At 36.2% G+C, this 20,350-nt stretch overlaps 1 protein-coding gene across 20 annotated transcripts; it reads right to left on the bottom strand.

Moving 5' to 3' along the window:
* Positions 1-5,142: 5,142 nt before the first annotated feature.
* On the bottom strand, positions 5,143-19,465 carry LOC110776394 (F-box protein SKIP23). Of its 20 annotated transcripts, none has more exons than XR_008927559.1 (13): positions 19,304-19,463; positions 19,108-19,167; positions 18,337-18,425; positions 18,034-18,134; positions 16,986-17,559; positions 15,729-15,782; positions 15,541-15,630; positions 11,086-11,761; positions 9,573-10,008; positions 9,260-9,396; positions 8,218-8,450; positions 7,999-8,115; positions 5,143-5,434 (listed from the first exon to the last, which is right to left on the bottom strand). XR_008927559.1 is itself a non-coding variant. In XM_056836572.1 (4 exons), the coding sequence occupies exon 4, from the start codon at positions 18,020-18,022 to the stop codon at positions 17,036-17,038; it is 987 nt and encodes a 328-aa protein (XP_056692550.1). In that variant the 5' UTR covers positions 18,023-18,139; positions 18,337-18,425; positions 19,108-19,167; positions 19,288-19,465; the 3' UTR covers positions 16,694-17,035. The 20 variants fall into 20 exon arrangements, 2 of the variants coding, with proteins under 2 accessions (XP_056692550.1, XP_056692549.1); XR_008927557.1 differs by having other exon boundaries at positions 18,034-18,139; positions 19,304-19,462; XR_008927544.1 differs by having other exon boundaries at positions 16,986-18,139; positions 19,288-19,465.
* Between the last annotated feature and the right edge of the window lie 885 nt (positions 19,466-20,350).

Raw genomic sequence — 20,350 nt, 5'->3', positions numbered from 1 at the left:
TGGCCCACATAGCTGGTTAGTAAAACACATTATGCATCACGTAAACATTTGCAGCAATTAATCAAGGTCACCAATAATCTACCAATTATTCAGTCCTTATTAATTCTAATCGAGTTGTTTTAACCTTAAGGATTTGTAGACCTAATCAAGAGTTTATGACTAAAAAGCGCTCCCACTCAAACCAATAAATTCATATGCTTTACTAATTTTAAACATAAAATTGTATTTCTAGTCTAACCGGAAACATACAAATTTAATTAAAATTTAAAGCTCATATAAATTTATAATTGAATCCAAAAATTTAATTTAATTTCAGTCGCATTTAAATTAATTCATGATTTTAATTTTAGTAAAATAATTAGAATAAATTCCATTTATTATAATTATAATATTCAAAATTAAAATCCAAGAAATTAATTCAAATTATAAATTAATTAAAATTACGTGAACTGAAATTTTCAAATTAAACATTCAAAACGATCTAATCGTAACGCAAACACCCTATGCGTTGCACGCCCATGGGCCGTACGCACACAGCCATTGCTGGCCATGTGCGCGCAGCCCATGCGCTCGTAGCATAGCTGCTGCTGTCCCAACGCAAGCCTCCGCATAGCGCCCATCGCACGCGAGCTATCGCTCGCAGCGCGCGCGCGCGACATCGCTCGCTGGCGCGCGAGATCGCTCGCTGGGCGCGCAAGCTCGCTCGCTGCGCGCGCGAGCCATCGCTCGCTGGGGCGCGAGATCGCTCGCTGGCGCGCGAGATCGCTCGCTGCACGCGCGCGAGCCATCGCTCGCTGGTGCGCGACATCGCTCGCTGGGCGGGCGACATCGCGCGCTGTGCGCGCGAGTGATGCTGTGCGCAGCGCTCGTGGCACGCGAGCTTGCGCTCGCTGCGCGCGAGGCTGCGCGCACTTGTGCGAGGCAGCGCGCGTTGTGGCGCAGCTCGCTTGCTGCCCACACGCGACTGCCTTGGCTCGCCCCTCGCCCATGCCCATACGTTCATTGCTCGTGGCACACGACACAAGGCAGGGCTGCTGCCTTGCGCTCGTGCACTACGCCCTTGCTCATTGCATTCGTGCCGCACGGGCGACGAGCTCCCTTGCTCGTCGTCGCATGCCCGCATTATACAACACCCCTTAAGGGTAACACGAAGCGTCCATTGCTTCGTGCGTGCAAGTTATTTGAACGAATCGCAAGAAAATTTAAAATTTATATTTAAAATTAATGACAAATTAATAAATATTATTAATTTCATAATTTTAGGGCGAAAAAATCGAAAATTTATTATCCAATTGATTTCCGATTATTATGGATTCAAGTCTAGGTCATAAAAATTTTAAAATTTATCGTAAATTTACAATTTTTATGGTGGTTTTTAATCATAGGTTTCTAATTAAATTACAATTAATTATGAAAATCAAATTAATTCTAAATTATTCTAATTTTCAACAAATTAATCATAATTACAAATTAGATTGCATAATTAACAAGACTAGGCATTCAAACTTGTTAAACATATGCAGTAGGTCAATCAAAAATTCAAGATTTATCAACAGGAATCGCAAATATTTAATTTAACATCTTAAATTTACGAAATTTTGCATCCGAAAAACTAAAACCTTCGAAAAGTCATAGTTAGGCTTCGAATTTGAGAATTCTGGGTTCGGCAGAAAAATATTATTTTTGTCAAAATTTTAGAATGCCTTTTACATGCGGAATTGACACAAAAATCACTCAATTCGGATGAGTAATGAAGAAACTGCCGAAAAACTGCGTACATATAATTAAATAAACGCAATTTGCAATTAATTAACAATTACGAAAATTAATCACCCCTTTTAATTCTTGCAAATTTGTAATATTTAACCATGTTCATGCAATTTAGATTATGAAAATAATAAGGGGCTCGTGATACCACTGTTAGGTTATGATACATATGACACTACATAGATCATGCGGAAACAACCATTAACCCAGGACAACATATTATTTACACATAATCATATAGCATAATTTAGATGCATACTCTTTGTTGCGTGCCTTCCCTAGCTGCGCCCGAACCGAACAAGAACAAGTCTTTTAGGACTCCAAATGTCGTCCCTCCGTAGATAGTCCACAGCACGTCCGGATCCGCCTTAAGATTGACCAACTAGAACCGCCCTTAAGGTACTAGAAAATTCGGCACTTTTATGAGCAAGATGTGTTTTAATTTTCTCTCAAAAAACTCACTTTTGAATACTTTGAAACTTATGTATAAATTATGACCCCTAGGCCTTTATTTATAGAGTTATGGAAAAGGAATCGTAATCCTAGTAGGATGCGAATTAATTGGAATTAGAATCCTACATGAATTCTATTTAATTAATTTATCCAATTAGGAATAGACATTTAATCATACACTGACTCTTGCAGATTCAGGAATCATGCATGAGCACAAACTCACACACACACGGCAGCCACAAGGGCTGCCCATGCGTGCGAGCAGCAGCCCGCGCAGCACGGCCCACGCAGCCGTGGCCCTTGGCGCGCGCTGGGCCTGCCTTGCGGTAGGCCTGGGCGCTGCCTTGGCTGGGCTTGTGGCGCGCACGCTTGCTGGGCGATGGCCCCGGCTTCGTGCTGGGCCTTCGTCCGGCAAGCCTCGTCCGATGCTAATTCGTACGATACGCTTCCGATTAAATTTCCATTTCCGGAATCTATTTCCGATACGAACAATATTTAATATTTCCGATTCCGGAATTAATTTCCGTTTCGAACAAATATTTAATATTTCCGTTTCCGGAATTATTTTCCGATTCCGGCAATATTTCCGATTCTGACAATATTTCCGTTTCCGGCAATATTTCCGATTCTGACAATATTTCCGTTTCCGGCAATATTTCCGATTCTGGTAATATTTCCATTTCCAATAATATTTTCCGATACGTACCATGTTTCCGTTTCCGGCAACATCTACGACTTGGATAATATTCATATTTCCGATACGATCCATATTTCCGTTTCCGGCAATATCATCGTTTCCGGAGTATTCATTTCTTGCCTGTGACGATCTTAGCTCCCACTGAAACCAAGATCCGTCGGTTCCGAATATTCATAGATGGAGTATTTAATGCCATTAAATACTTGATCCGTTTACGTACTATTTGTGTGACCCTACGGGTTCAGTCAAGAGTAAGCTGTGGATTAATATCATTAATTCCACTTGAACTGAAGCGGCCTCTAGCTAGGCATTCAGCTCACTTGATCTCACTGAATTATTAACTTGTTAATTAATACTGAACCGCATTTATTAGACTTAACATAGAATGCATACTTGGACCAAGGGCATTATTTCCTTCAAAGGTGACCTTCCTCCCCACCTGACGTACTAGCCGGCGCGGCATCAGTGCTTTCTGGGACGTCCTCCATAGGAGAAGAGGATTCTCCTTCAAACTGCTCCTCGTCTTCTATTCGCGCCATTAAATCCTGCAACAAGCCAAGACTTGCCTCAAAACAGGGACAAACTTGAAAACAGAAGACGTCAAAGGGACAAGATGACGCCTTCAGTTTGACGAGACCCATGCAAGACTAAGAAGAAAATTTGGAAGAATCAAAATCAACAAACACATTTTTCCAAAGAAAACCTTTACCTGATAAAATCAAAAGGGAGTTTGTGAAAGAACTTGGATGAAGAACTGCAAGAACACGACTTTGAAGATCGTGGCGGTGCTACGGTGGATGTCGGTGGATATAAGACCTCGGAAATCGCTTTCTCCTATTTGCTCTCAAGTGATCACTGGAAATGAGGGGGAAAATCACTCAAATTGGCCACTTATTTATAGAGGGGTAAGAAATGATTACCCCTGCCACGCATCATCACCTTGTTGGACACTCGAAGAGCAGTGAAAACTAACGTCTGTTTTCACTCCTCATGAGGGGAAAATGATGTGGGCTTGAACAAATCTCCCACAAAGCCCAAAGAGGCAGCCTACGACTCATACTGATCAGATGGGCCCAGGCCTGGAAAGAAGGCCCAAAGTCCTGCTACTCCACCAGATTAAAGACAGAGCCCCATTGGGCAAAGCCATTGTCTTTAAAAGCCGGTCCAAATATGGGAGGCCCATCATTGCAGGCCAAAGGCCACGTGTCCTAAATCCCCAAGGGGCACGTGTCCCAAAGTTAGGGTTAAGGGTGCAGTCCCCAAGGAACCCTAGCACTATAAATAGCTCAGATCCCAAGGTAAAGGGTATTCAATTTTTGCCCAACCACAAAAAACTTGTCTTTGCTCTGCCTTCTCTCTACAAATTACTTATCTCTCTAGCTTATACTTACTTAAGCATATTCTTGTTTTGCATGTTGCCAGAAGTTCGTGTCAAGTCATACTTGATACCTCCGAGGAGCGCGTGCCACATCAGCACCGTAAAAGTTCCCACAACAATATACTAATATTCTTAAGGTGCACCATGCTCTATGTGCACCATGGTCCACCTTCTAAATTGCGTATTTCGACCACTCATTTGGGGACCTGGCTCAATTTCTCATCCTCTGGTAATACTATAAACATAATAATGAAATCAAAATATACTTCAAATATTCATCCATTCACAAAAATACTTACTCCGGATATTACAAAAAAATCTATACTAATATATTAAAAGGTGTTTATAAGAACGTATATGTGCCACGTAGATCCCTCCTTATTATGCCACATCACCACTACTAAGTATGATGACATGTAGTTGACAACCAAAAAGCGAGTGGCAAGGATTGAACACTAGACCTCTTGAATTAAAAGTTACCATTTTTACCATCTTAGCTAGCCACAATAATGTTATATTTTTCTATTTAAATAACAAATACAACCTTTTAAAAATGAATAATAATGAATAAAAGGGAAAAAAAAATCCAAAAGGAAATTAATTACTTAACTTATAAATGTACAATTCTTCTCTTCTCAACTTAAGCTTGAAAAATAAAAATAAAACTTAGGGTAATGGAGTGTAATTATGCGTGCGGAAGAGGGAAACATTGACAAGAGTATAATAATCAACTAATCATGAAGAAGAGAACTCGACTTTGTTTTGATTTTCGCATATGTGAAGGAAGTTTGTTGATCGGCCACTGATCTTGCATGGAAATCATATAATAGCACCATATACGCACATATTTAAAATAAGTAAATCCCATTAAAAGTAAAACCCGAAGCAACGCCCGGGCCACAAACTAGTTAATGTTTAAAAAGTGCTCAGTGTTTCGTTTATAATTTTCCATAAAGAAACACAAAGTTCAAAAATTGAAATAACCGTCATAGATCAATCAACTAACATCGTCATAATCCAAACCATCTTCAAGTTCCTCATTCACTTATTTATGCTTGGACATATAAATAATCCATAAGTCCCTCAACTCGTTAATTTATGCTTGAACATAAGTTGTGGCTTTTTAGGTATTCCAGTACCTGCAAAACATAAAAATATCATATCAAATACATTTTTGTATAAAAAATACTCCGTATATTATCCTACTTGGCACATAAATAATCATTGGTATCTTTTCCACCTGCACTTTGTAAACACAGTCATGTAATAGTTCTTTCTTTCTACTCAAGGTTAATTGTTAGGTTAAGTTTATTAAATGATCACAACTTGAATAATAATCGACCAAGGATACAAGTCGTGTATTCATTCTATCTCATCTAACATTCACTTTAAAAAATTGGTCGCCTATGAAACTTAGTGACTGCATATGCAATTATGTAGGAAATAAAAGGGGATGCGTACAATTTTGGTCGCATCAAAACGAGTTCAAATTAAGGATTTTTAACCGCACTTCAACGAAGAGAAGCTCCAAGATGGCACCACCTCTGGTAGAGATATGGGGATTCACCTTCCCTACAGCAACAACAGAGTCACCTCCACCAATGATTGTGGCCACACCCTTTCCACTAAACTTAACTGCCTAAATTGTCCGACTTCAATTTCAGAATTCAAACATACCATAGGTCCAATATGCAAATTATTGACTGAATTTTTCAGCAGTTAGAGCTCATCTTAAGTTCCTAACAAATAAAAAGGGAAAAGCAAGGCCTTGTAGAGAGCATGCTTTTCAATCAAGGCCATTGACAAAATAATGTCTAGATATGTAGCCACCACCTCCCCCCAAAAAAATAAAGAAATAAAATAGTTAAGGCTGACATAAATTTCATTTAAACAATTAGTGATGAGAAAGCACAAAAAGCATCCAGGGTCTCATCAGAACATAGACAAAAACAGGGGAAAAAAGACCAGTATAATGTATGTTTCCAATTGCCAAGTACTACCTATGTCAGCAGCTAGAAAGGGAAATTAGGAGTGAAGTTGGTGTTAGCCATCTTACCATACACCCGTCTTACACTCTTAAATAAGACCTGTTATAAACAAAGGGCATCCAGCTCTTGGAGGTGGTTTTTAGGAAAAGTAAAAAGGATTCAATGATCAAATTAAAGTATGATCGGGAAAAGTTTTGATATTATCTTTAGACGAGCTAACAACGTGTTACAATTTCCACCCAGTAAAGTGAAAACAAAACACAATGATCCAAATTTAACTGCAGTCAAAGATCTCATCAAGGCTCGACTGCGAAGGACAACTAAGACAATAGCTTCATGACAAAAAGATCAATAACCACACCATATAAAAAATAATAAACTTGATGGTTAAATCATTTAAAAGTCACTTAACGAAGTAGCAATTCATCAACTTTAAGTATACAACTTCATTAAACCACTGTTGGAAAGAAGATAATTTCAACACACAACCCACCCCGTAGAAAGTTGGAGCAGAAAATCTACTTTTTTTACACTCAGGTGTACGTTCGATCGTGGACATAATATAAACTAAAGCACTCATGAAAGAGAGCTATTTTGTTTCAGATTAAGGCTCTAATAGGAAGAACTTCTTTGTTACCGTAGGGGTAAGGTTGATAAAACTACATCCAACAATCCTGAACTGCCTCCCTATGTTGTTGTGAGTGTCACCCTCTTTGACTCTTTCAAATCATTAATGTCGACATTGATGTAAAATTACAGGACAAGACTGTATCAGGAAACTAATTAACAACAAGGTCATTTGACTAAATCATAAACCAAATTGTCCTCAAAGACATCAACTTTCTCCCTCCAAGATGCTAAGGTTTCAAATTTCCTTTCCATCCTAGTACGTGTATATTTAGAACAAATTAGTTATGAATAATTGTGGTATACATAGTATACGTGGTAAACTTAAGTATCCATATGTAGAATGACTCCTAAAACTAAGTAAAGCCCCAGAGTCCCAGACCCCCTTGTAGCTAACTAATATATAGAATTATAGCAATAGACTGGATCTTGTGAAGACATAGTCCTCATCCATTCATCAGACTCCATTACAGATTCACAGCAGGTGATATATAATACTGTACAAAAACAAAAGTTCCCAACGGATTTTAGAGAATGTCATCTATAACATCGAAGACCACAAAAGCAAGTAGCCACGAACTCTAGCTGCTATACTTATGGGATGACAAAAAGCCACTTAGTCAAAAGAGTTAGCAGTTCTCTCCGTGCAAAAAGATGCTAAACCAACAATTTTCACGACAAAAAGGGGCAATTTCCCTAGGAATACAACACCAAGGTTCTCATAGGCACACATTTTAACTGCCAAAATCTCAGACGCACAAAACAAAACTCATAGTTTCTTTGTTCTTGATCCCCCCATATTAACAAGTGCAAATTTTTTCTCAAAGCAAGTTACGGTAGTGGTAGTCTGGTAGATATGAGATATGCTTGCCCCAACTCTTGTTCTACTGAACTATATTGCTAACAGGAATAGACATGCAATTTCTAGAGCTAAAGGAGACTGGAATTTCGCATAAAAAAAGTAAAATAAAACAAACAAGAAAACATACATGAAACACATTATCAAGCTGCTTATGATCTGAACTACAAATTTGAAACCAAATAAAAATCAGATTCATCATCTGAGAACTAATTATTTCTTTTCTTACCAGCATGAGCCTTGAGAGTTTTAGTAGTTGTGGCATCAACAATGACAGAGACAGAAGGGTAATCCAATTCTATCACATCAAAGACTGTCTGCCTAATGCAATTAGGAGTTTGAATTCCTGGATATAAGAATATACGGTCAAAAGCTTCAAAACTCTATAATCTAAAAAGACAATTTGCTGAAAATCAAAATCGAATACGCAAGCTTCATTTTCACTTACCAACAATGACCAAATTATCAATTCCAGAAGTTAAAAGAAATGAATGATCGAAGGTGTGTAGCAAAAACACACTCATGCGTGTCTTAACCAACTTATAACCTCCTTTGCGTATCTCAAGTCCTTCAACAAGTTCAGCACCATTCTTGTCCTTTTACAGCAGGTCCCCCTTTTTCACTATACAGGTGCCTTCAGAAGAGTTCAACATCCCTCCCTAAGGTATCATGCTCCCGAACCTGCAAACCAACAGTTTCGTGTGTAGGAGTTATTCAGCTCAATCTTAAAATAAAATAAAATAGTCCATAAAGACGGAGTAATTACTAATACACAGACGATCAATAGCAAACAAACCGTAAAAACTCGATATACGATATGGTCCATATCACTCGATATGGACCATAATCTAATAGGTTAATCGCGAAATTTTTTAAAATGTAATCAATTAATCAATCAATACTACGGTGTAATATAGTATTATATGCCAGGAACCAAATTCGAAAAGGAGACCACAAAGATATCTCAACCACGTAAAACGAAGCCTTCTTCTATGTATATAAGACATCCCATATTCATTTATTGGGAACTAATCACCCTCCTCAGTATATCTGAAGAATTTCCAGTGCATATAGCATGTGCAATCTGAAGATAGGGGCTTTTAGGATTTGCAGCTGGATGTTTTTTTTGGCTTTTAGAATATGAAGATCATTTTTAGGATTTTAGGATCTTCGTAGCCCTTGATCTGAACAATATATGAAATCATTTTCGGGTTTATCTTGTAACAGATTTGGATATAGCTTGTGATTCTACTGGAATAGAAGCTTATTTATTTATAGCTTAAGTAAACTAATTAAAAAACAGAAGACCAATACATTGGCTTGGCCTGGCCTCATATCGTATTTAAATTTACCAATGTACATTTACTAATCCAAAAGTACTATATATGACCAATATAATATAATATAAATGCAACATAGCTAAGTCATAATAGCATGAATCTTAAAATTACACCAAAGAGGACAATCTACTAATAAACATATCGACAAACCTTGTGTTCTTCAGTGTGGACTGCAGTTAATAGGTGTATTCTCGCGTGGACTCCTCCCTTTACCATTGCAACGAATACCAGGACATATATGTTGGAACTTCATTTTGTAAAGTATCTCCTGCCTCCATTTCAAAAACCTGTATACAAGGGAACTCCGTGTAAATAAGCTGAGAATAGAACACACATAGAGTACTACATTACTGTGGTTCAATAGCGTTTCATCATTTTCCTAAAGTACAGCAGAAATTAACTTTAACATACTGGTTGAGAGCTAAGATCAGTCTAAAAGTTTGACAGCTTGAAGAGGTCTTACCATCTGTAAAGAAAATTTTGAGAAACTCCACAGAAAAGCTGGACTTCCTGGAACAAAAGAAAGGAGAGATAGTGTGCACGTACTGTTGGAACTGAGAGCTTTGGGCAGATCTTTAAAGTTTGCTACTGTTGTAACCCTCCTGTTCTGAACTCAGATATATATGTGACAGCATTTGGTCCTCTATTGATATCAAGTAAAAGGATGAGCATCCAGTAAAATCTGAGAACAGTCTTCGGTGTTTGTATAAGTAATGGACTATCCTCACTATTGTTTTCCCAGCTCCTAAATGGACGATACATGAGAGTGCTCACATTCTTCTCGCCCTTCCTTGGATTTGCAAGAACACTCCCATTTTCATTTAGAGAAGCCATGGTAAATCCAAATAACCAGTCATTGTTGGAACTCTTGGACCTTGACTTGTGCCATGAATATCAATCTGCAAGGAAATGCACAATTTTTGTTGAAGTAGGGCTTTACACAGCTTTGTCTACCGAAACATTGAAAAGAATGGTTAAATTGGATTGTGCAAGAAGCGAATCAAACAATCAGGGTTTCCTGCATACAAGAACCAATGGAGTCGGCTAGCTACTGCATATATCTTCATACCGGTAAGGTAAATTACGACTAATTTTACATAAAAAGTTCCAAATTCAATGAACAAATAGAACACGTAGCTTAGACAGATCAACCAAGGGACAAAGAACCATTGACTGTCTTAGAAGCAGTGAAGTTCATACTTCATGGTGCATAATCAAATTAAAACACCAGTGCATGTGTCATTTCAATCTAAAGGAAACTGTAACTTTTAGAACAGCAGCACTGATCCTGTTTAATCCAGCAAAAGAAACAAAGATACCTAATGTCAAATGATTAGGAATAATTTATCAAATCCCTAATAGTGTATGTATTATTCACTACCATCTCTACTTCATTTATGCCCAAAAGCACATTATAAGAAACTAAAATCTAAACAAACCTAGAAAAATGCAACAGCTTATTTAAGTAAAGTAATGGCGTCCGAAGAAACGATAAAATTATGAACAAAACACCAGAAATCCTCGGAAACTTAAATCTTCATTCGTTTTACTGTGTATCATTTTGGAAATGTGTTTAAAATGTTTGATCAAATTTCAAAGAGGTAATAAAGGTTCAGAGAAACAGTTCAGAAAAAGAAAGGTTCAGAGAAACAGTTCAGTGAAAAAAGGTTCAGAGAAATTAGTTTAGAGAAAAAGGGTTAAGAGAAAATTAAGGGAAAAAGGTTAACAGAAACAGTTCAGAGAAAAAAGTAATCACTCTGAAGCTTAAGAATTTAGAGAAACAAAAGTTAAGAATTTAGAGAAACAAAAGTTCAAGTAGAATGGTGTTTTTAGAAAATAGACCTATGCAAGGTCGAAAACAAACCTCAAAACCAATCATGCCAGTAACATTCAGCAAGTAAATCAATGTTCAATCAAGAACTACCCACATCAAACAACCCACATCAAAACAAGGGTTCAAAGTATGAGAGTTATACCAGATTTTAGTAGAAATTAATTCTGAAATTAATTCCAGAAACTCAACCATTTCTCCAATGTTGTTGAATTGATGCCACAGATTGAGCCCGAAAACCCATTTCCTTCCATTGTTCAGATATCAAATCACGAAGTTCTTCACCAGGAACGGCAGCATTCCACAATACCCTCAAAGCTTCCTGGTGTTCTGGGTTTGAACTATCATATTAAACATCTATACGGCCATTGCAGGCACTCTTCCTAATTAACCAAGCTGTTGATCCCGCAACAACCTCAGCAGAATTTATGCGCACAGCGACAAATGAACCACAGTACAATCGAATTCAAATTGTCAGTTCATAAGTAAGAATTCTTTGCCGGAAAACCTTTGCTCGCCGACAAAATGGTGGAACCGGTACAAAACTCACGAGTTCGTTCAAAATGCAAGAGAGAGAAGAGAAAAATAATGCGAACAAAATTCAAAGAACCGACGCTGTAAAACGTGGCGAGAAAATGACAGTCTCCAAGAAATTGAATCGAGATCTGCAATTTTTTTTCCGCCATTGTTTGAACTCTATGATTTCTCTCTCTATACAGATCCCAGAGGCATTGCGCATTGGTTAGGAGGTTAGGAGGGGACAACGCAAGGAACAAAGAAACGTAACTTGCATCAAGAATCATCACCAATAACCAGATATCCTAAATCAAAAGCAAAATAAAGAACCTAAATCAAAATCCTAAAATAAAAAACCTAATCAAAATCCTAAATCAAAAACCTAAAATAAAAAACCTAAATCAAAATCCTAAATCAAAATTAAAATTAAAAAACTCTACCAATTTCAGCAACATAAATCAATTTCAATTAGTAAAATTTCGCAAGATAAAATGAGCACGAAAAATCAAAGAAGAGAGAACAACAAACTTCTACTCTTCACTGCCCTACCCCGTCGGCCACCATTATTCGGTCTACAGAAGGAGAAGGAACGCGCATCAACGTCGGCAAGGAGGTGACGGAGACGGTGGTTGAGGTTGAGACGGCTTGGCTGGTGAGTTTGTCTGGGTGCAATTATTGAGGGAGAGGAGAAGATCACATATGGCAAAGAAGGTTGGGCGCCATTACTGAGGGAGAGGAGGTTGGGCATCGTTACCGAGGGAGAGGAGAATAGAACGCAACTGGCAAAGGTAACGAAGTAGGGGTAAAATTGGTAGTTCATGTAAAGTTACTGTTCCAAACTTCAAGTTGTTGCGTTTATAAGGGTTATAGATCTGACTATTTGTCGATCATTTTATTTCTTAAATGAAGTATCTCTAGCCTCCTAATATTTAAAAATAAGCATTTCTTCCTTTATTTTTTTGCTTCTTCCTCCTAAGATCAATTTTCGTAGCAACGTCACCTGGCCAATTAACACATCTTTTCAGGATCAAGACTATAGAAATTGTTTGATCTTGTAACTTTTTTGAATACTTGTGGCTTGAGTTATTGGGCCAAGTGGGTCAATAAGCTTGGTGTGCAGCTAGATTTGGGTAATTATTATTAAAATATAGACTATCTCGTCCTAATCTAGTTTCTACTTCTTCTTACTATATACGAAGTACTATACAGCGTGGCATCTACTTTTCAGGTAGATCGGTCGCTTAGAACACGCATACATCTATTGTTTTTACATTTCTAATATTTTCTATTTTGAACATCAATCACAAAAATGAGTTGTCCAGTTTTCTTGATATCAATGCCGATCTAACATTCTTCCATTCAGCCAAAGATTCAAGGTCTTTTGTTTGCTCGGTTTCTTTTCATTTACGAGCTTATATTGTCATTCCATTACAGATTATACAATTATATTATAGTGGAGAAAACTAATTTTCATATCTATGTTGGTTATGTATAAATTGTATCGTGTTCATACATACTCGTATATACATGAACATGATTTATGGATGCTCTAACAAGATAAGGCATGTTAATACTTAATAGAATTCAATAGTCATACATCAAGTACAATTTAAATAAAAATAAAATGGATCTTATTTGAATGAGTTACACAAAAAGTCTTAATCATACTCCGTACATACATTGCTTCAAACCGAAAAAATATAAAAAATCATAAAGCGAATTATTAAAGGGGCACAAAAGTATTAATGATACACGCCAAAAAGGGGAAAAAACAAACTTAGCCCATAAACATTAAGCAAATTATTAAAGTTACCTAAAAACTAAAAAGGTTTGATGATACAATACATTTCACTAGAACATGGGCATAAACCAAAAAGCAGTGCAGAAAACAGAACGTATGTCATCACCTTCATAAATAGTGTCGATCTTCTTTTTTGTCATGTTGAAAAGTCCCATATCATGCCCCCCCTTAACCTCCGACGCATCCCAAAATTGCCACTCATCATCGGTGAAGTAAATACAATTGCTCTTGCAATTACTAAAGTTTGATGCACGAACAGACATAGAAGTATTGTCCCCCACAAATAATGCAACATCATCTAACTCATTAACACGCTTCCAATTTTTCTATGCAGAAGTTTGGCGCCCATGCCAAAACTTCCCGCTGCGTTCTTCTATTACCCGGGAAAATCCCAAAATTTTACCGCCTTCTATCACCCTTTTTCCCCGCCTAAAATTTTGGACAGATCTAAATCTAACGGCTGAGATTGTTTTGTATGTGGTCCAACACATACACCCATTGTATGCGTATCATCTCTCTTCAATCTCTTTATTGCCTGTCCCAAACTGATTGTCTTAGGTCATGCCTTACAGTTAGATAATTTTTACTCCTGAACATCTATGCCACATACACTCCTAGGTTTTACAAAGTAAATAAACTAAAAGACGGTCATCAGGACAGGAGTCCAAAACGACTATAAAATCAGACATCAATAATAGCAATGCATGCAATTCATAGTCTGCTCAATAATCTGAAGTTCAAAGACATCAAGAGATATAATTCTTAGCCTCATTAATTCTAGTCACATTGCCTCCTTATAATTATATCACTCTCATTAGTTCAATTTTTATATTTGATTCTTTCAAGCAAAAATAACCAAACCAGTAAAGAGAAAATGCAAATATACAAATATGAACTAATAGGTTGTCAACAGTGATGCAGACAATATATTGCATACATTATAGTTTTAAGAACAACACAACAGGTATTAGCGCATGATCTTGCACCAGATTTTCACAGGCTGCACAATAGCTCCTAAATTATATCATAGAAGGCAATCTACCAGAACCTAGTGCCACAGGCCAACTGACAATTCTTCCCATCTCAGAAACAGCAAAGTTAATATGATATGTTTTCAAAACATGACATATTATTTTATCAACAAAGAACAACCCACGAAACACACAACCCCTTAATTTTGGTCAACAACCATGCTAACGGGCCTATTACTTTCTTCAACGATCTAACCAATATATACATAGATGATAAAGTAAAGAAGCAAGTATGACAGAAGTGATAAAAAGACAGAACCATGTCATTTGAACAAATGCAAGAGATATCAAAAGTTGCTCCACTATATAAGCAAATGCAAACCTTCATAAGAGCAAATCAAGGTAGTTCGAACCTTCTAAGTGTCCAAAAGTCATATAAGGTCATGTATGATATATCTTAGTAACAAATTGAATTCGATTTTCAACCAATGGCGTAACAAGTTGTCAGATAACAACAACATTTACCTTAATGAATGACAAGGATTGAATATGCTAACAAAGTAAAAATGAGTTGTCCAGTTTTCTTGATATCAATGTTGATATAACATTCTTCCGTTCAACCAAAGATTCAAGGTCTTTTGTTTGCTTGGTTTCTTTTCATTTAGGAGCTTATATTGTCATTCCATTGCAGATTATACAATTATATTGCAGTGGAGACAACTAATTTTCATATCTATGTTGGTTATGTATAAATTGTATCGTGTTCGTACATACTCGTAATTTCGTATATACATGATAACATGAACATAATTTATGGATGCTCTAACAAGATAAGGCATGTAAATACTTAATAGAATTCAATAGTCATACATCAAGTACAATTTAAATAAAAGAAAAATGGATCTTATTTGAATAAGTTACACAAAAAGTCTTAATCATATTCCGTGCCTACATTGCTTCAAACCAAAAAAATATAATAAAGAGAATTATTGAAGGGGCACAAAAGTATTAATGATACACGCAGAAAAAACAAACTTAGCCCATCAACATTAAGCAAATTATTAAAGTTACATTTGATGATACAATACTTAATAAAAAATGAAAATAATAACCCACTAAAACATAGGCATAAACCACAAGGCAGTGCAGAAAATAGAACGTACGTCATCACCTTCATAAATAGTTTCGATCTTCTTCTTTGTCATGTTGAAAAGTCCCATATCAAGCCCCCCCTTACTCAAGCTCCATAAATATTTTACATATTATCTTCATCAATCAAGCTCCATTATGAAAAAAAGACGAGAAAAAATACCTGATCCAAAAAATTTCTTGACATCACCGGCAGTAGTGCAAGCTTTACCGCCCAAAGCAACCAACAAGCAAGCGGCAATAATCTTCATCTCTGCAACACACATTACTCTAATTTAATACTTAAATAAAATCAGATTAACAACTTAGAAATCACTTGATGATGTAAAGATGAAGAAATATTGATGATACCTGGTGTTGGATTTGGTTCGAGCGAGTGGGAAGGAGCAAAGGAGGAAAGCAGATCTGCAGAATATACACAAGAATGAGGCCTCACCTATATATCATATGAAACGAAATCCATAGTCCTGGATAAATAATGACAAAAGAAAACACACCTTCGATGGGACATGGCCATACAGAATCTCATCAACAATCAGCAAAAATAGCGAAAATAGCATTAAATTGGTCAAAACACGCGAAGATCTGACCTTTTCTGAAGAACATAAACCCTAATTTTCCAAAAATCGTTCGTCGGTCACTCTGTAATTAAGAATTTAGAGTTTCGATTTGAAATTGATAGTTAGGAGTTAGAGTGGTTTGGTATTCGATGGAGTGAATTATGAAGAAGGGAATGGAAGTTTAGAACCCTAGAAAATGAAGAGCTTGAATGGCAGAGAAAATGAGGAGAGAGAAAAGAGCTGAATATCAGGAGAGAGGTGCAAGATAGTACAGAATGAAGGCAAGCTACGAGGAGCTTGCTCAGGCGAAATATATGAGGAGGAGGGCAAAAACGAAATTGTGAAGGAAGTTGAGGGCAGTTCCATCACTACACTATTGGATGAATAGTAAAATTCAACTCCTCACTTTTAAAGGTTGTAAGATTTTCTATTTTGAACATCAATCACAAAAATGAGTTGTTCAGTTTTCTTGATATCAATGCCGATCTAACATTCTTCTATTCAGCCAAAGATTCAAGATCTTTTGTTTGTTGGGTTTCTTTTCATTTACGAGCTTATATTGTCATTCCATTACAGATTATACAATTATATTATAGTGGAGACAACTAATTTTCATATCTATGTTGGTTATGTATAAATTGTATCGTGTTCGTACATACTCGTATATACATGAACATGATTTATGGATGCTCTAACAAGATAAGGCATGTTAATACTTAATAGAATTCAATAGTCATACATCAAGTACAATTTAAATAAAAATAAAATGGATGTTATTTGAATGAGTTACACAAAAAGTCTTAATCATACTCCGTACATACATTGCTTCAAACCGAAAAAAATAAAAAATCATAAAGCAAATTATGGAAGGGGCACAAAAGTATTAATGATACACGCCAAAAAGGGGAAAGAACAAACTTAGCCCATAAACATTAAGCAAATTATTAAAGTTACCTAAAAACTAAAAAGGTTTGATGATACAATACATTTCACTAGAACATAGGCATGAACCATAAAGCAGTACAGAAAGTAGAACGCATGTCATCACCTTCGTAAATAGTTTCGATCTTCTTGTTTGTCATGTTGAAAAGTCCCATATCATGCCCCCCCCTTAACCTCCGACGTATCCCAAAATTGCCACTCATCATCGGTGAAGTAAATACAATTGCTCTTGCAATTACTAAAGTTTGATGCACGAACGGACATAGAAGTATTGTCCCCCACAAATAATGCAACATCATCTAACTCATAAACACGCTTCCAATTTTTAGTGCCTAAATTGAGTTTGTATACCTCAAAGTCTATTGTTTGATAAGAAAAATCATCCGGATCATCCTCAATTTCATCATTAATACACCGTTTGTGTCGGGAGACCATTAGAAGATCACCAAAAGACACCAACAAGTACACTTTGTATGGTGGTATAAATCTTTCGGGTGGAGGTAGATATTTCATTAACATCGCTGGCTCTAAATTTGAATGATTAAGTGCATTGATGTCGCAATATCCAGTTACTCCGTCCGCATACAAGAATATGATTTGTGAACCCCAACGCACAACATCCTTAACACATGCTTCTATATTTATCTCCTTAGTTATAATCGAAGTCCATACTAGATCACCTGGCTTTGCATAAGTTACGATTCCATTAGGTTGGCCAGGAATTGTTATAATAATATAATCTCCTCTTCCTCCTCCTCCATCATCAACTTGAATAACAAGCACCTTTTCCAAGAAAAGGCCTCTTAATTCATAAAAATCCATATCATCTTTGTCAAAAAAATCATCATAAAAATCATGACCGGGCATGGTTGATTGATGAGGTAGGGGAATACGAGTTGTGGTTAGTGGGTTAAACATATGCAAGTTTTGGTTAAGATCAAAAGTCACAATCCAACCACAAGAGGAACCCCAACATCTAGCCCCAAAAGTTTGAGGGAGTTTTAATTGGTAACATCTTTGGTTATTTGGACAAAATATATTCCTAAAGAAGTTAGGGTGATCTTTGGTGTTCTCGGGCAGCATTAACAATGGCATACTCTTGTTCCACTTCTTTTTATATAGTAAGAATACGCGTAATGCCATGAACTACATACCGCAGAAAAATAGAGAATGTCTTGAGGAGACTCTAGCTTCAACACTATTTCTCCAAGGATATCAACGGGTAGCGCGGACCAATCACAATCACCCATGTATCCTGCACTGCAATAACAAAAAAATGTTTATTAAAATTCACGGGAAATACAACATTGCAATATGGCGTTCCTGGTAAATAGAACGGGTTCAATTCCAATCAAATCCAAATTCTTTTTACAGAGGAACAATGTTGTAAAGAACATAGAGTGCAAACACTAATGCGATAAGCCGATAATTACAATGAAACATTCAAAAGATCGTACCTTTCCTCTGATTCTCTGAAACGACAGTTCGTGCCTGATCTGAAGCTCTAACCAATTAACCAAACGACACAGCACTTCGTGCCTCTGCTCTGAAAGCAAACAACAAAATTCAATTAATGAGCTATTTTAAATCATGAATACAAATATGTTTAATTCATTCATCTTCCTCTAACCATTAAATCACGAATACAAATATATTTAATTCATTCATCTTTCTGTAAATATGCATATTTAGTAAAGAAAATATGCATATATGATTCAAAAGATATGCATATTTAGTTCATGTACATCAAAAATCTTTAGGTACCTATGTTCTCTAAGAAACCTCGTTCAATCCTACAGTAAAAAAAATATGAATATTTTATTAACCAGTATTTTTTTGATAAACTAGTTTTATTAATCAGTTATATACATATATTTTCATCATACACCAACTCTAATAATCATCACGCTAATGTTTACCCGTAAGCCCAAAATCACTCAAATTAGTAAAAGCAATTCAGAGCAGAGATAAGAATGAGGCACGCTCAAGGGGAGAAGCAATTCAGCACGTTAATCTTGTTAATTTGGTGGGTTTTGCTCAGAAGGCTCTAAGAGAGTTGATGGTTTATGAATTTATGCCAAAGGGATCACTAAACACACCATTGTCGACCCATATTCACCAGAACACCACCGTAAATCATCTAATTAATCGGCTCTAATGGGTTCAATTCCAATCAAATCCAAATACCTACCGCATAGTTAGCTAATCAAAAATTTAAAAGATCGTACCTTTCCTCTGAAACGACAACCAATTAACCAAACGACAGAGCAACACTTCGTCCCTCTACTCTGAAAGCAAACAACAAAATTCAATTAATTAAGGCTATAAATCTATGACCAATCAATTAATCAATTAAGCTATAAATTTATGACCAATCAATCTATCAACCAATTAATCAATCCACTTACGAGGAGAGAGAAATACCGGGTATCGAATGTTATCTGCAGCTATTTCGTGGTAGTTTTGCCCAATTCTCCGTGAAATCCTAAATATGCAGCAATTGCAAACTGAGAAAAGAGGGAAGAGATAAGAGTCTAAATAGGAGTAAGGGTTTCCATATGTCTAACTGTATTAGGAAAGTTGACGGTTGGCATAATAAGGATTCTAAAATATTAAAATATAATAGGCAAATTAGCTAAAAAAGATTTTTTATAATCCGAATTTGCGAGAAAATACCTTATATATTTTTTTGGTGGGTTTTCTACGTTTTACCCTTGAGTTTCTTGTTTTCTATGTTGTACCAATTTATTTTGAAATTTACACGATGGACCCATGTAGTTGAAAAAAATTATATTCCGTGTCCCCGTCGTTAAGTGTTTTGGTGAGAATTTTTGCCTCCAAAATCTTCTATTACTTCTATCAGTATTACTATATACTAAAAGACACACCAAGAATGACGCGTGTTATTTCTTGGTGCGGCCTGAAACTTTTCTTTTTAATTAATTAAATAAAAAATAAAATAATCAGATATATGGAAAGAATAAAAAGCAAACTAAAAATCAGGTATAAATTATATATTTACACTAATATAAACCTGGTCCACGCTAACTTAACGTGGACTAGGGCAACAAAGTAATTTGTATGGGAAAATGTGTAACTGTCACGTGATAGTTATTTTGTGATTTTAAATAGTAACTATATGCGTATTATAGTAACTATGTGTTTTAAAGAGTTACTATGTGTTTTGTAGAGTTTAAATGCGATTTGTGTCTAGCCCACTTTATATACGTTTTAAACTTTTTTATTTTTTTAATTTCAGATCTACATTCTGTTCATTTCTCTTTCATTTCTCTCTCTTCATTTTCTCTCTATGCTTTTCAAAATTTAGCCCAAATTTCTAGATTTTGTTCGATTTTCTTCGTAATTATCTTACAATTCTTACAATTGGATCTATTAGATGAGGAAAAATTGGAGGAAGTAGAAGATCAAGAAGGAGGTTCGTCGTTGCCGAAATCGAATCGGAGAATTTGC

This window comes from Spinacia oleracea, chromosome 2, assembly GCF_020520425.1.
Source record: "Spinacia oleracea cultivar Varoflay chromosome 2, BTI_SOV_V1, whole genome shotgun sequence".
In the NCBI taxonomy this organism is placed as follows: Eukaryota; Viridiplantae; Streptophyta; class Magnoliopsida; order Caryophyllales; family Amaranthaceae; genus Spinacia; species Spinacia oleracea.
Note: the sequence above shows the minus strand (reverse complement) of the source record. Positions and strands in the feature narration are given on the sequence as shown.

Bases quoted from the DNA above. Each gene is read 5' to 3' on its own strand.
- LOC110776394 (XM_056836572.1), bottom strand. From the start codon at position 18,022: ATGGCATTACGCGTATTCTTACTATATAAAAAGAAGTGGAACAAGAGT.